At 41.8% G+C, this 16,443-nt stretch overlaps 1 protein-coding gene and 1 pseudogene across 1 annotated transcript in view; one reads left to right on the forward strand and one right to left on the reverse strand.

Moving 5' to 3' along the window:
- CA8 (carbonic anhydrase 8 (inactive)) overlaps positions 1 to 16,443 on the forward strand; it is an 89,567-nt gene that overhangs the window by 7,598 nt on the left and 65,526 nt on the right. Inside the window, exon 3 of the mRNA XM_025922570.2 lies at positions 5,319 to 5,443. Within this exon, the coding sequence (XP_025778355.2) occupies positions 5,319 to 5,443 (125 nt within the window). The remainder of the gene's footprint in view (positions 1 to 5,318; positions 5,444 to 16,443) is intronic.
- On the reverse strand, positions 9,238 to 11,319 carry LOC112859649 (ubiquitin-conjugating enzyme E2 variant 2 pseudogene; annotated as a pseudogene).

Genomic DNA, 16,443 nt, shown 5'->3' on the forward strand with positions numbered 1-16,443 from the left:
ATTTTACTTCTGGGTCTTTTATAATTCTCAATATTAAATTTAGATTAGATTACTTTTATTGTCAATCACACTTCCCCCCTCCAAAAAAAAACATGACAACTTTTTATAGTGCTTCTTAACAGCCTTGCTGATTTAAAGATGAAGTTGTCAAAAATATCTTTAAGTTATTTTCACTTAGGAAATGGCTCTGTATCGTTTATTTATAGGGATGTCAGGGTTGAATTTCTTTCTGATTATACTTATTATTAGCTAACTTTGGGGGTCTTGCATCACCTGGACAATTGTCTTAATCTGTCTCACTTTGCTTATACAGAGCAACCTAACTGGCCTCCTCCCCCTACTGTCAATGTTATGTCCGCTCTTAAAAGCTGATGATATTTGTTCTTTAATATGAAATGAAAGTGTAGGTTAAAAGCTAAAGACCATAAAATAATTGATTTTTGCATTTGAGCCTTCAAATGCTAAAAAAGAACTAATTTATACTATTTTTGGAATGTTTTATGACTACCTTTTGGATTCCTTAAAATTAAACTGAGGTTCTGAAATCTTCAGACCTGTCAAGAATGAGCTGTTTGTTTGGGTCTTGAGATCTTTTGGGGGACACATCAGGGACGTTAACATTGGTTTCCCTCCATGTTGGAGATATGGCTCTGGCAGTCTCTGTCTCCTGGGACAGCCAGGTGGTTAGGCTTGCCCTCTGATGGTCCACCATCCAGGTAGACCTGTCGAGAATGAGCTCTTTGGGTCTTGAGATCCTTTGGGGGACACATCAGGGACCATTAACATGGCTTTCCCTCCATGTTGGAGATGTGACTCTGGCAGGCTCTTCTCTTGGGACAGCTAGCCGGTTAGGCTTGCCCTCTGATGGTCCACCGTCCAGGTAGACCTGTCGAGAATTAGCTCTTTGGGTCTTGAGATCCTTTGGGGGACACATCAGGGACCATTAACATGGCTTTCCCTCCGTGTTGGAGATAAGGCTCTGGTAGGCTCTGTCTCCTGGCCTCACCGTGTCTGCCTGGGCTGGGACGGCCAGCCACTTAGGCTTGTCCTTTGATGGTCCACTGTGCAGGAAGGTATGGGAGTAATATTTTAAAGGGCAAAAAAATATTAGTTCTCTGCTTAAAAGCTATCGGTGATCCCCTCTGTGATAAACTCCAGCTCTTAGGTACAGCCTACAAGTCCCCTCCCGGGGCTCACATCTTGAAGCCTACCTTTTTTCTCTTGAAACACACTCAGGCTTTCTCAGCCTCTTCTGTCCGCTTGGAATGTACTCGCTCACTTCTCTCGGCTTGATCTTCCAGACTCTGCTTAGTTATCTCCTCTGGAAAGCGTTCCATGACCTTCTGACGCCCCGTTGGTTTTGGCGTGGCTCTTGCTTGGTATCCTCCCGGTTCCTTGGCGCTTTCTCTTACTGCTTTTGATGTAATCTGTTTAAACTACAGTATTAAGTTCACGAAGCACTGAGAATGTCTTGCTGGCCCTGAGCCTATGTCCTTCTTTTGAGATTCTTGGTGGTCAGCACGGGGCTGGGCATGGAGTATATCTCAAAACGTGTGTTAAACTCAAATGAAATGAGGGGGAATAAGCCTTGATCAATAGCCTTCGAACTGTCTGGAAAATTTGTTTTCGGCAGAGGATTGTGGAAGCTTAGTTGGACTTGGGTAAATGCTTCTATATCATGTCTTTATGGGATTCTCAAATTCTGCAGAGGCTTCTGAAAGGAGCGCTTTTTATGTGGATAAACATAATAGCCATGCCTGTTAGAGAAAATGCAGACGGTGGCAATTGCATTCGTTTATTTTATATTCTTTGCACGAGTGTGCTATTCTAAGGAAATGCAATGTGTCATCAGTGTGACTTTCATGTTGTTTCAGTGTAATTTTATTGAACATAATGACATCACAACTAATAAACCTGCCACGTGGTGACAGAATATCACTCAGCAAAATTTGATACACATAAATGTAAGCAGAGTATACCGCTTTTGGTATGACTAGTTTCCTTATGAAAAAATAGGCTGGGAAAAGGGAGAATAAGAGGATGTTGCCAAATGGGTAAAACAGAGCTACTATTTATTTTTAGTCTATAGATGCAATCATTCTTGGGGGATGAACAGGTAATGCTTTTATTTGGCACCTCATAAAATTCTGAAGTCAGTATTTTGTCATTTTTTATGGCTTTGCACAGCCATGTGATTTTAGTGTGGTTTAACTTTGGATTATTCATCTGCAGCAAAAGCGAAAGGTACCCAGGGCCTGAGTGCTGGCCGAAAGCTGCGTCTTTGTCACCCCTCCCTGGGGACCAGGCCTGGGCAAAATGCTTCCCTCCTTTGTGTTTATTTTCAACCCAGTAGAATGTAAGAGCCGTGAGGCTCTTGTTTCATTATAATTTTATTGAACATAATGACTTCACAGCTAACAAACCTGCCAGGTAGGGACTAAATACCATATACTCAGCATTAATGCATGAATTTGCATTTTATCCAATAGAATGTAAGACCCATGGGGCTAGTGAATTTTGTCGGTTTTATCATAGTCAGGGTATCTTAAGTATTTAATATGGTACCTGGTATAAAAATACTAGTTGAAAGGATGAGTAAATAAACCCCTGGGGGCCTGGAATTTCTCCCTATGAAGACACAGGTCAAAATATCAGCTCTGTCCTCAAGTTTCAAACTAAAGACTTTCATTCCTGTTGAAGAAATATCAGGCATCGATCAGGTGGAGGTTGTATTTTGGTCCCCTGAAATCACTCAAGGTCTGTTTCCTCCTTTTCTATAGGAGAGTATTGGTGGACTGCCCTGTAACAGTTCAGAAACACTGCGTGTGTGTGTGTGTGTGTGTGTGTGTGTGTGTGTGTGTGTGTGAGTGTGCCCTGAAAAGAGGTTTTGGGGAAAGATTTTTTAAAATCCTCTTTCCCATTTCACATGTGCTTCATTTCACGATGCTTCCCTTTCTTTTTCTTTAGCAACGTGGAACTAAGCCTCCTCTAAGACCATTTTTGCCTTCTATTGAAAGAGTAGAGAGTGAGAGAACACTCGTCTCCCCCCAGCAGGCCTCAGGTCGGGCTGTAGCTGTGCATGGTGAGGGGTATGTTTTCTAGTTCTGATGATGCAGGCTGGGGTGTGGCACGGGACGTACCAGAAGCTTTTTCCCATTTATTCTTTTTGGTTTAGGAGGTGGGGTACATTCCACCTTTGGGAGTGGGTACAGCCCAGACTTCCTTCCTGGTTTTTCTCAAGACCAGCATTGGACAGCCAAGGGAAAGGAATGATTTTTATTCACAAACTGTGGCATGGTGGTTGAAATAGAAGCATTTCATCCACAGCATGGATGGGTTATTGGACACGATGCCATGCACTTGCTCTGCAGTTTGGGACATCTGTAAACCTTTGTGATCCATGTATTTACATTTTCTTTTTGATGGTTCTGGAAAATAGGATGAGGTGTAGTAGTTCTCAAAAGAAGGACTGCAGCTTAGAAATCCAAGCTTAAAGAACTCATTGTTTTGTTTTTTTTTTTTAGTTCCTGCAAACAGATGCAGAGATTTGGATCCCCCTGTCCTGTATCAGTGGGCAATGTGGATCAGAAGAGTGGAGTCCCAGGCTCCTGAAGTTTGCTAGCTAGCTGGGTTCCCAGGGCTGATCACACTTTGCTCCTCTTGGCCACGTTTTCTCCCCTGTCGATGGGGATGATTAACACCTACTGACCTTTCTGATTTGTTGTACGATTTCAAATAAGACCAAGCATGAGGAAAACGTTAAAATCGCGCCAGGTAGTGTTCTCCTAAAGACCGTGTGTCTCACTTCCCTTCCCCCTGGATGTGAGGTGTACACCCTTGGAAAATTATCATGGTGTTTTGCTGCTGATAGCTCTTTTTCTTCTTTGAGCTGGTAGAAAGCTTAAAACCAAATTTATAGGGTACTTTTGGTAAGGATTTCACGGCACTCGTTTGCGTGGCAGCCGCAGTTCCCCGTCTGTACCTGTCTCTGTCTTTTGTTTTCCCTTTGCTCTTCCTTCTAATTGATGCCTTCTGGCTGTATTACACGTACTGGATGTCAGAAGCCCTAACATGTTTCTAGAACAAGTTATTAGATGAAGAGCCAGCCAAACAAATAATGCTGCACCAACTGCCTTACTTCTCCTTTGAGGTTTAGAGTAAGGATGGACAGCAGAACTGTCCCTCTGTGTGGCACTCATCCTTGGGCACCATTGCTTCCTTCGCAATGGTGGCCCGAGTGTGAATGCTAATTTCTTTCACAGAGGCTGCTTCTTGGGGGAAGAAGTATTTTTACTGAAAGAGTAAAAATAACTTCCAATTCTTAGCCAGTACCATTTAGAGTTAACATTTATTTTTAGGAAGAATGCAAACAGCCTTCATTGATGTCCAAATTGGTCATCTGTAATAAACTAAGTTTTTTCGTATGCTGTCACGGAATGTTTAAGGAAAGTATGTTATTGCTTCGAGACAGGTTCTTACACAAACGTACTTTTCATCATCCTTAGAGTGCTCTTGTTTGGGACAAAGTTCTGGGTTATATCTGGAAATAAGACATAGAGACACGGCCCCCATAGAACAAACGTTGATGTCGTTTTTCCAAACGTTGACATTTTAAACATTGTTAATATTCTGTCATAATTTTATTTCACTTGCATGTCTGTGGTTCTAAAATGGTAAATAGGTTTTCAAGTGTTACTTTGTTGTTAAGAAATCATATGGCCATAATCATTCTTTTCATGGATAATTTTGTTAGCTTACACTTTTTAAATTGAAAGTCTGGTGCAAATGGATGATCTCTAATGGATTTAATTTAGTGACAGGTTTATAACAAATTATTGGTCAGTCTGAGGCACAGATTCTGTTCTTGTCTCCTAAGCAGTGCTAAGTGTAAGTCTCAGGGAGAGTAGGTACTGTGTGTGTTTTCTGTGTCTACTCCTTTACCCGAAAGACACAAGAAGTTGATGTTCTGCAACATTTCGAAGTATTTCAGTTTTTGAACTTGAGTTTTGAACTTACTGTTGTAAGAATTCTGCTGCCTCTGCAGATTCACTAGGTCAGTTTTGTAGATGCTGTGGATAGATGATAAACTGAAAATCGGTAACTTTTGGGGAAACCTCAACACTAGACTCAAATCTAGTATCGATATGATAGTGTAAGCGCATCCCACAGTTAGAATATATTTCTCATTTTGGCTACATGAATTCAATCTGTAGAGCCCATGAGAGCTTTCTGGCAAAAAGTGTTCCCCATGTTTAGAATGCTATACTGATGAGTATGTTTGAGATGTAATTAAACAGAACTTAATTTTCTTTTTTCAGTTCTATCAGGAGGTCCATTGCCTCAAGGGCATGAATTTGAACTGTATGAAGTTAGATTTCATTGGGGGAGAGAAAACCAGCGCGGTTCTGAGCACACAGTTAATTTCAAAGCTTTTCCCATGGAGGTAAGAATAACAAATCCTCTTGTAAAACTCTTACTGTTCATGTAAAGTGTTCAATGATTTACTGAGAATGGTTTAGTTTAGAAGTAGTTGCACATCAATTGGATTTTATCAATTTATATTAAAATGATAAAGTATTTACGGAAACGTAAGCTCAGGGCAGCAGATGACGCTTCCCAAGAACTTTGGTGAGCTTGAAGGATGCACATGGGCAACTGGCTGTAAAGGTAATCTACACTAATAAGTTTCTTTTCAGCATTGGTACTGTTCTAAAAATTCTGCTGCCTCTGCAGATTCACTAGGTCAGTTTTGTAGATGCCATAAATACATGATAAACTGAAAACCAGTAACTTTTGGGGGCACCTCAGCACTAGCCAAAAGTCTAGTTGAGCTCTGATTAAAATTGGTAAATTGGTTTTATTCACCCTAGGCATTGAGAGATTTTTAGACATTTTGTCTGAAGAATTCCCTCCTTACTTACTGTCCTACTCGGTTCCTGCTGCTTCTTCAATACCTAGTGGATGTATCATTTCTTCCATGGGAGTTTTTCTGAGTTCCTTCCCTAAGCAGAATGAGTTCTCCCTCTTTTGTGTTCCAGGTGTACTTGACCGATTGCTGCCATGGCACACATGGGTCATAACTTTTAGTGCCTACGGTGTCTTTCTCACTGATCCTATGGGTTCCTGTTATGGACTGAAGTATTCGCGGCCCCCATTCATATATTGTAACTCTACCCCCAATATGATGGTATTAGGAAGTGGGGGCTTTGGGATGTAATTAGGGTTCGATGAGGTCAGGAGGGTAGAGTCCTAATGAACGGGATTAGTGCCCTTATAGGAGTCCAGAGAGAGCTTGCTTTCTCTGCTCCTTGCCACGTGAGGACACAACGAGAATATGGCTGTTGATAAGCCAGGAAGTGGGTCCTCACCAGACGTCAGATCTGTTGGCCTCTTGACATTGGATTGCCCAATCTCCAGAACTGTGAGAAATAAGTGTTTGTTGAAAGTCATGCCACCCGTGGTAACTTGGGCCCAAGGTGGCTAAGACAGCTCCTGAGGAAAAAGTCTCCCTCTCATTCTTTTCTTCACACCCATCATTTAATCCACTGCTAGGTATGTCTCTGTGAAATGCAGGTGATGTCCCTGTTGGTCCAGGCCTTGTTTATATTTCTTTCTATAAGGACCCACAGTTCTCTCCTTGCTCGCAACTGCACGCATCCTTAATTAAGTATGGAATTGAACATGGCTAGACACTGTGTCTGGTCCAGCCTACTGACTAGAAATCACTACTGTATAATTTATGGAAGTGATATTTGTATTTCAAAGAATGAAGGTAGAGGAAGGCCTTCTTGATATTACTTTAATTATCATTTTTTTAAAATTTTTTTTAACGTTTTATTTATTTTTGAGACAGGGAGAGACAGCATGAATGGGGGAGGGTCAGAGAGAGAGGGAGACACAGAATCTGAAACAGGCTCCAGGTTCTGAGCAGTAAGCACAAAGCCTGACACGGGGCTCGAACTCACGGATGGTGAGATCATGACCTGAGCCGAAGTCGGACGCTTAACCAACAGAGCCACCCAGGCGCCCCTAATTATCATTTTTAAAAAGTCTCTTCGGGGGCTCCTGGGTTAAGTGTCCGACTGTTGATTTTGGTTCAGGTCACGATCTGCCGTTTCTTGAGTTGGAGCCGCACGTTGGGCTCTGCGCTGACAGTGCGGAGCCTGCCTGGGATTCTCTCCCTGCCTCTCTCTTTGCCCGTCCCCTCCTCGCTTTCTGTCTCTCTCAAAATAAATAAGTAAAATTAAAAAAAAAATCCCTTTGGAATCTGAGGATAACCCTTTCATTAAAAAAGACTCAAGTCTTAAAAGTGAAATATTAAGTGTTTTAAGGATGGAGGGAAAACAGTATGTTGAGCAGCACCTGAGTTTGTGATCGGGAGGACCGTAATGGAGGGCAGCTCCTTTAAGGCCTTGATGGGGAAGGTTGGGTCTTCAGACGTTACCATTCTAAGCGCTGTGTTTCTCAGTGCCTACAGACATCGTCTGACTTCCACCACCTGAAAACAGTTCTGCTGTGTCTTTGTGTCACCTCTGGCTACTGTGCTGTCCTCACCCAATGTGACAAGGAAAAGTACACACCAGGATGCATCAGAGAGGAGAGAGGGCACAAAACAGTCCAAAACAGTTAAACCTGCAGGGTAGTGGAGGGCAGAGTGAAGGGCAGGTTGAACAGTGGACGGCCAGTGCCTCAGCTCTGCCCTCTTCTTCGAGATTGAAAGACCGTTTCATCACTTCCTCTCAACCCATCTTCAGAGACGTAGTGTGATATAAAAAAATTTAGTGACAGATGGGAGTAATTGGGTAGGCAGCAACTTGTAGGTGAGAACTTAGTGGCTTTGCTTGCAACACACGGAATTTACAGCCTTGAGAAAGCTTGATTAGATTAAGGGAGTCAGTGGTGTGTGTTCGTTGCTCTGCAGTGGATTAGCATTTCCAGACCACATGTTCAGACTGGTTCTGTTACTTGGTGCCACTTTAACTGCTCTGGTCCATTAAGCACAGGTAATGGTTTGTTTTGAGTGAAGATTAAATTCTGATAGGCTTTGTTTCTGCAGAAATATTTATATTTAGGGTAATGGAATTACTTGCTGTAATTTTTCCAAAATAGGTGATGAATAATATTTATACTCTTTGTTACCCCAGATTATCCCTGATCCAATCCTAGAGAAAATACTTGTATCACCATCCGATGTTTGTGTAGCGTTGTATCCCATGGAGCGCATAAATGCAGGAGCGTGAGTGGGCAGGAGCAGAGGGAGAGATCTATAAGCCACATGTTTTCTGTTTATGTGTTTTGTTTTGCTTTGTTTTAATGGTGGGTGTGAATACTGAGCTGGGTGTTCCGGGGGAGGGGGCTCACACACGGTGTGCTGAAAGAGAGAAGAGAGACACTCCCTGTAGAATAGTCCAAGAGGGAATGAGATGGCTGATGTGGAGATAGGTAGGTGACTTGCCACTGGTCCCCTGGTCCTGAACTGCCCTCACAGGCCACCTGGAGCACAAGGGCATGGCAAATAGGACAGTGGAGAGTGAGGGTATCCAGTACCCTTTTGGGCGTGTTATTAAAAAAATGTTTCTTAAAGATACTTTCCATATTTTATTTATACTTTAAGACTAACTTTAATCTCCAGATCACCTATCTATACATACTTTCCTTTTATTGATTTCACTTAACCTGAAATGAATGGCTTACTAAACACTACAAACAAATATTGACCACGTGTCTTACGTGAAACATAAGAATGGCTTCTAACAGTCATTCATCAGTCTCCCCACTAACTTTTTAAAGTTACGAACATATACAGTAAAAACAATTCTGAAGGTTTTTGATGGTACTAGTAGCCAGCACCCACATCCCTTCAAATATTAACACAGCGTGTGACTTCAGACAGTTTAAACTGCAGCTCTTTTGCTAAGTGGGGTGGATAAGGCACACCATTTCTGCTTTTCCTTCTTGAACTTCTTAGTTTTGAGACACAGATGAGCTTCCACAGCGTCTGACATTCTTGCTGTTTTCGTCTCGTAAACCTGAATTCTGTTGTTCATACTCCAGGTTTGTGCTTAGAGGACAGTGCCTTAGCAAGAGAAAAGTAAATTGTGCTGCACTTTTCTTCCTGTTAGCTGAACACCTAATGAGTTTGTACATGTTAACTACATTCTTAGAAATGTCTGAGTCATGTCTACCAGCTGGAATTCTCTTACTTAACGTGTGGAGGTTTTGCATTGTGGTATTGAATCAAGATGGCAACAGGAGGGGGAGGTTGTTGATTGCAGAGAAGTCTGAGATCCAGTCAAATGAATTCCTGTGTCTTTGTCCTTCTGGTGGGTGCAAAACCTTCATATTCTCTTTAGACATCATTAGATACCATGGCTCTTGAAGTCCAACTTGAATCCTGTAAGAATGTTGTCATTTTGCCATAGTGGTATATTGCGTTCACTCACCATACCATAAGGATAATTTATTCCATTCACATTAATTTTTGTTACAGATCTAACCACTGGAGGAACTGCTAGGTATTTAGGGTCCCATTCAACTTTCAGGCTGTATGTTCTGTTTCCGCCACTTGTCTAAGAAGACTCTCAGCTGCTTTTCTACTTCAAGTAGCCTAACGTTGTGGTCCGTAGAACTCTTGGTAAATTGTGATTGATCTTCACCCATGAGTTGCTACTTTAATACTTCCATGGAAGAGTGCTTCCCAGGCATTTAGATTTTAGGAACAATGAAATAAAAAAAAATTAGAGGATGGGGAAACAGATAGTGTGGCCAAGTTTTGTTTTTTTTTAAATACGAACATTATTAACTATACTGTCCTTATCATTTCATAGAGAGAACCTATCTTTACTAGCTGAGTGTAGGAAGGATACAGTCTGAGAATGAACACGGACCTGTAAGTTGAACAGACTTAGCTTTTAAAAAACTCGTAACCTTAGTTCTGTTTTCTCATTTCACTATAGATGAAGTCTTGTCAGGAAGGGCACTGGTCCTGCCCACAGACCAGCAGGAGGTCATGCATGGCGGGGCGGGTCTTTCTTGCCCTCTGGGCCTAAAAGTTTGTAATTTGAGAATGAATTACCAAGGAAGAGCATGTTGTAGGACAGATTCTTATTTTTATCTTGTATATTTAAAGAGAAGCTATTGCTCTGTATTCTCTGAAAGGACTCAGCGGTAATTGAGCCACATACCAGCTATTTATGGGAAGTTGAGTGCATTAGGTAAATATTAAAAAAAAAAAAAGTTTGTGCAGAGCAGGACTCTTTAGTTGTGAAGAGTCTAGGCCTTGGTTGTGAAATAGGCCAACAGAACATTTGTTAAAACATTTCTTTAATGTTTTTTTAATTTTTTATTTTTGAGAGAGACCGAGTGTGAGCGGGGGAGGGGCAGAGAGAGAGGGAGACACAGAGTCGGAAGCGGGCTCCAGGCTCTGAGCTGGCAGCACACAGGCCACCGCGGGGCTCGAACTCACAAACTGTGAGATCATGACCTGAGCTGAAGTTGGATGCTTAACCAACTGAGCCATCCAGGCGCCCCAGGCCAACAGAACATTTTGAACAGTGTGTCTCCTGATACCGTACCAGTTCTGAATATTCCACTCTCCACTCTCCAAGTCCCGGGTCTTCTGTGTATCCTGTACTTTTCTTTTCTTTTCAGGCAAATACTAGTGTCTACCATTTAAGTTTTCTTTTAGTAAAAATGATCAGGCCTTTTGCTTTTCCTAAGCTATTTGCATGCTCGTATATTTGCCTGACTGAAAGGCCTTTGTCAATTTTCCGGGCTCTAGGGAGCACCAGGAAGAGTTTTCATGGTCAACAGCGAAAGGCGGGGGGATCTGTTCAAGTTACTTTATTCCCACGGATGTCTCAAATAGAGCTTCGTGTTTGTGACTCGCTTCCGAAATAGAGACTTCCCTTGACTTCAGTGAGAAAAATATGATGAGATTAGATCTATAAGATATATAGTTAAATAATTTATTTTTAAAAGGAACTTCAGAGATCACCCAGCACAAACTCCTGTTTAACGTAGGAGAAATCCTAAAGATTAAGGGTCACAGGGCAACTTGGTGGAAGCCATAATGTATGGCCCGGGTGGAAGAGGGGGTATTTTAGTTAATTAAATATTCCACTTAAAAAAGAGTCATCCTCTGCTGCTGGTCTTTTCTCTAATGGGTTAGATCGACGAGACAACACAACAGTCTTTGTCTCCCTGCCTCCCCCCCCCCCCCACCAACATGCCTGAGAGGGTCTTGTATGTGTGCATGCACCCCCATTCAGAGATGGGAGTGTTGTCGCCTTGCATAGGACTGTGCTGAAGCTGTGGCATGGTCCCCTGGCCTTACTGGCTGTGAAGACAAAATTCAGAGTGGCTTTGTGAAGGTATAGCAGTGTGGGGTCATGAAGGTTGGGACCCTTGCTGCCCCCGAGAACCGGTGTGGATGTAATGGATGAGGTAGTCCCTCCGCTTTGCTGGGGTGCTCACCAAGGTCTGGAGAAGAAGGGGACTAGCTCAGGCAATGGCAGGGGTCACAAGACCTATTATCTGACTTCTCCAAGGAGTGCTTCCCCCCCCCACCAGCCGCCCACTTTCCAAAGCCCATTATTCCTAGAAAAATCAACTCCAGTTTGAGATTGTATTTGTAATGGTAGTTAATACTTTGGATTGAGGTTGCTTTAGAAGAAAAAAGGGAAAGAGGAGGTAAGACTGATACTAAAGGAAATGACTCAAAGTTTGAATGTTCAGCTTCTTTGGGACATTGTATTATTTTGATCAGAAAAAAGGAACAAATTGTGCATATGATTGTTATGATTATAATTTGGCATCCTGGAATATTTCACAGGGCTAGCAGATTGAGCCTCACGGAAAAACAGATGAAGGAATTAGAACCTTGTGCTGTGGCCTCTCTGTGGTCATAATTGCGGAAACTCCCTCTCATATCTGGGTAAAAAAAAAAAGATAAATAAAAACAAATTTTATGTTTCCTGAATTCTGGTGAACACTTGCATTTTTACTACATAAAAATCACAGTTCCTGCTTTGATTTAGCGTGTTTATTTTCTCATTTATGAAAATGTATTTAGAGTAGAAACTTCACAGTTTACTGAATAGAAAATAAATTACAGTGTTGAGCAAACAGAAATGTTCTTTTCGCTGTACCACATGATGTGGCAATCTTCCATTCCCACTTAGAAATAGAAGTGCACGAGGCCAGTTTGACCTTTGAGTCGTCTTTGAAGCTACCTTTCATTTTATATTTGCAACTGTTTCTTTTAGTAGATTATTCTTTATTGTTGTTTGAAGATGTATAAAATGTTTTCGGCAAACTAAATTTGGAAGAATCATTTATATGTATATTTTTACAAGTAAGGCAAATTTGTGCAAAATGGAAAATTGTTTCTGTAAATGTATATGGTGTATAATTAATTTACAGGTGTAATAGGTATAAATAATTTATAGACTTGCAAGAAGAAAATATTTTAAATTGGGTTCTAACAGATATAGATTCTACAGTAAAATAGATCTCTTAATGCGTCTTCAGGTAAGAAATAGACTCTGATTTAAATATATAGTCCATAACCAAGCAGCCACCTTTAACTCCTTTCCATCTATTCATCAGTTTATTCATCTGTTGTTTTTCCATCCATCCATGCATCCATGCATCCATGCATCCATGCATCCAATCAAGTGTTTCTTGGGAATCTACTGCTCAGGCTCCGGGCTAAGTGATAGGGATACAACGATGAGTGTCAAAGACAGCCAGTGGAGTTTATTGCACTGGGGGGAGTGCAAATGCATTTGTATGCAATTTATCTCCTCCCCCCTTTCCCCCTAAATTGATGAGCTTTCCAATCAGTGTTAAAGGGCCTTATCCCCTCTACCCTGTCTAAGCAGTATGCAAACTCAAGCTATTAGAAGCTAATTACAGGAAGGTTTTGAAGATACTTACTAGAAAGCAAATATATTATTTGAAAGGTAAATGATTGTCAACCAAACAAAACATTTATTGACTAGTATGTGAAAGGCACTGTGTCAGATGTAACTCTGCCACAGGGTTAATTTAACTGCGATAACAAAATTAGAATAAGCAAGACACAGGATAGGAAAGTTTTGATGGTGGGGGGGGGGCAAGTTAGGAAAGGTCTAGATTCTGAAAAGCTGCTGGAGCCCCCGGGCCAGTGCTGCTGCCCCATTACCTACCTATAGATTACCGGTGGGATGGGGTGGAGAGGGGTCAGTGTGCTGGGGTTGGTGAGAGTTTAGGCCGGTACATCAGAAAATCCAAGATTCAGATCCAAGCTCTGTGACCTTGGGCAAGGTAGTAAACCTCTTCAGATGTTCCTGTCTACGAAGAGGGTTCAAAAGTAGCTCCAAAGTTGGCAAGGAGTAAACCTTTTAGTATATTAGGAAGGTGTCATTATACCATTGTTATTATTATTATTATTATTATTAATTATTCCTACCATGAGGAAGAGATGGGAGGACATCAAGGAGCAATTGTGATTGTGATGGTAAAAATCTAGTTAAGGGACACCTGGGGCGCCTGGGTGGCGCAGTCGGTTGGCGTCCGACTTCAGCCAGGTCACGATCTCGCGGTCCGTGAGTTCGAGCCCCGCGTCGGGCTCTGGGCTGATGGCTCAGAGCCTGGAGCCTGTTTCCGATTCTGTGTCTCCCTCTCTCTCTGCCCCTCCCCTGTTCATGCTCTGTCTCTCTCTGTCCCAAAAATAAATAAACGTTGAAAAAAAAAAAAATTAAAAAAAAAAAATCTAGTTAAGGGACACCTGGGTGGTTCATTTGGTTAAGCGTTGGACTCTTGAATTCGGCTTGGGTCGTAACCTCATGGTTTGTGAGTTTGAGCCCTAGACAGGGCTCTGTCTGCTGACGGCACAGAGCCTGCCTGGGATTCTCTCTCCCCACCCGTCTCTCTGTTCCTCACCCACTCTCTCTTTTTTTTCTTTATCTCAAAATAAATAAATAAACTTTAAAAAATTATTTTAAAAAATCTAGTGAAAAGTTCCTAAGGGGAAAACAAAAGGCTTTTTTTTTGTTGTTATTACACGGAATATGAATGGAGAAAAAAAGTCTTTTGTTTTCTTTGAAACCCCTGTTCCACCCTTTACTTGAATATATTGTCCTCTACAAGTCTAGTCAATATGTTCCCTGAGACATGTTTTTATGATTATGGTGCATGCACGTGCAGTAGAATTTATATCACCAGTCTATTTTGTAGTGAAAATCAAATAAATATTTCCTGTGTCAGGTGAGTATTGGCATGATAAAACTTCTAATCGAATGGGAGACTATTGAAAGATTTTTAATTCCAGAAGATCTTAATTAGTATAGAAACTACATAAGGTGTGGGGTTTTTGGTATTTAAGAATGACAGCTTAAAATGGCATAGTGGTATTGGTAAGATAATCGTGCTTGTGCCCTGGCCACAGCTTTGCTGTGCTTGAAAACATGTCTCCTTTTAGCTTCTTCGTGTTACGCACAACAGGAACTCACTGTGGAATCCTAGAATGTTGGGCCATGGACCCTGTGGGAAATTGGAACTTTTGGTGCCGTGGTTTCCCAGAAGGAAGCCTGCTCTGGTGATCGGTACTCTCCATCAGAGAAAGTCCCACTCGGATTCCAGCTCACCATGGTATTTGCTATAGGACTTCTTTGTAGCCATTCAAGTTCGATTCCTTTGCTGGGACATAAAGATAATACAGTTGTACTTAACCCTTATGGAACTCAGGGAGAGGCTGTAAAAATTAATGGTGTAATATTGGAGGCACCACGCACTGAGTATCTCATATGGTGGTTTAAACACAATCTGGTGTTCGCTTAAAGTACTTTGTAAAAGCATCTTAAGGGCGTAATTAGCTGCAGTGTATGTAAATGTAATTTATGATAGTATAGTTTCTCAGGTTTTTTGTTTTTTAGAAGCCTTGAGTAGAAAAAAAGAAATCCAGATTTTAAACTGTTAAATATACACATTAAGTATAGAAGGAAGACATTTATGCTTGTAGGACCCGACAGATGAAAGATGGACCTTTTTTCATCAATTAATGTGTTCACTTGGGGCCCTGAGGCAAGCATGTTCTCTAAACCCAGTTAACGAGTCACTTAGAGCTCTGGTTGATAGAGCGTATTCAGTGGAACCAATTTATTTGGCTTCAGAGTTAATGTATTTCTCGTGAACGTTCTTTGATGAGTTCTCTGAATTGATGAGTTCTCTGAGGAGATCTACAAAGGGATCCCTTTCTCCATCCTGGGTTTTGAACAAGTAAGAAATAGGGCGTTATTAGAGTCATCAAATGGAGACCAAAACATTACCTCTGTTGTGAACAGAACTATACTGGAGACGTAGCGTAGAAGGAAAAGGCTCTGCCCACCTAGTTACAGGCAAGGGGCGGGTGGCAGGGTGCATTAGCCTGCTCTCTAAGGGTAGCTCTCATTTCAAAAGAGGAAAAGAAAAAAGAGGAAGGGGTTAGTTGAAAGAGCGGAGAGGAAGGCCAGCCTTGTTGAGGCAAAATCCCTCCTTCTAGGAACTGGCAACAGGGAAGAGGCATTTCCTGTTGATAAGACAGACTCTTTTTTTTTCTTTTTTAATTTTTTTTTTTTAACGTTTATTTGTTTTTGAGACAGAGAGAGACAGAGCATGAACGGGGGAGGGACAGAGAGAGAGGGAGACACAGAATCCGAAACAGGCTCCAGGCTCTGAGCTGTCAGCACAGAGCCCGACGCGGGGCTCCAACTCACAGGCTGTGAGATCATGACCTGAGCCGAAGTCGGCCGCTTAACCGACTGAGCCACCCAGGCGCCCCTAAGACAGACTCTTAAAAATTCTCCCACTTATCCTTCAACATTTGATGGCACTGGAGCAAGAGACCAACTCCATTTGGGAATCAGCGGCGAGAGTGCGGTTTCCTTTTCTTGTGGTTTGTTCATTTTAATCATCTGGGACCAACTCCCTTTTTGGTAGCTGCTCCTTTATACCTAAGATACTCGCACAGTCTCCTCCTTTCTAGAAGGAGCTGGGAGATGGAGTCAGCGAGGATTTTGATGCATGTGCAGGATTTATTTTTTTTCTTTCTAACCTACATGGGGGGGTTTCTGTCCAACGTAGCATCTCAGCTTGGGCCAGTTGTTTAAACCAAAGATATAAATGTATTTATAAAAAGAGCTGTTTTACTTCCCCCAAATTGTGACCTAAGTCCAAGGCTTAAGTCATTAATCCTATTCCGAATTTGGGTTGCACGGTGCTGGAACTATTCTGCAGTAATTTTTAAGAACAAATGTCACTTATCCACCTTGTCATGGAGAACAAGTAATCACAGATTTTTATCAGTGGGCATTGTTTCTAATTAGCTTATCGGCCATGACGTGCTTTAACTCTGCTCCCAATCTTGCTGTTTTCGAGCTTGCCTGTATCGGTCAAGGACTTGGGTCTAGTGGAATAAAGGCT

The sequence above is a fragment of the Puma concolor genome, chromosome F2, assembly GCF_028749965.1.
Source record: "Puma concolor isolate L17-30 chromosome F2, mPumCon1.1.hap2, whole genome shotgun sequence".
NCBI classification, from domain to species: domain Eukaryota; kingdom Metazoa; phylum Chordata; class Mammalia; order Carnivora; family Felidae; genus Puma; species Puma concolor.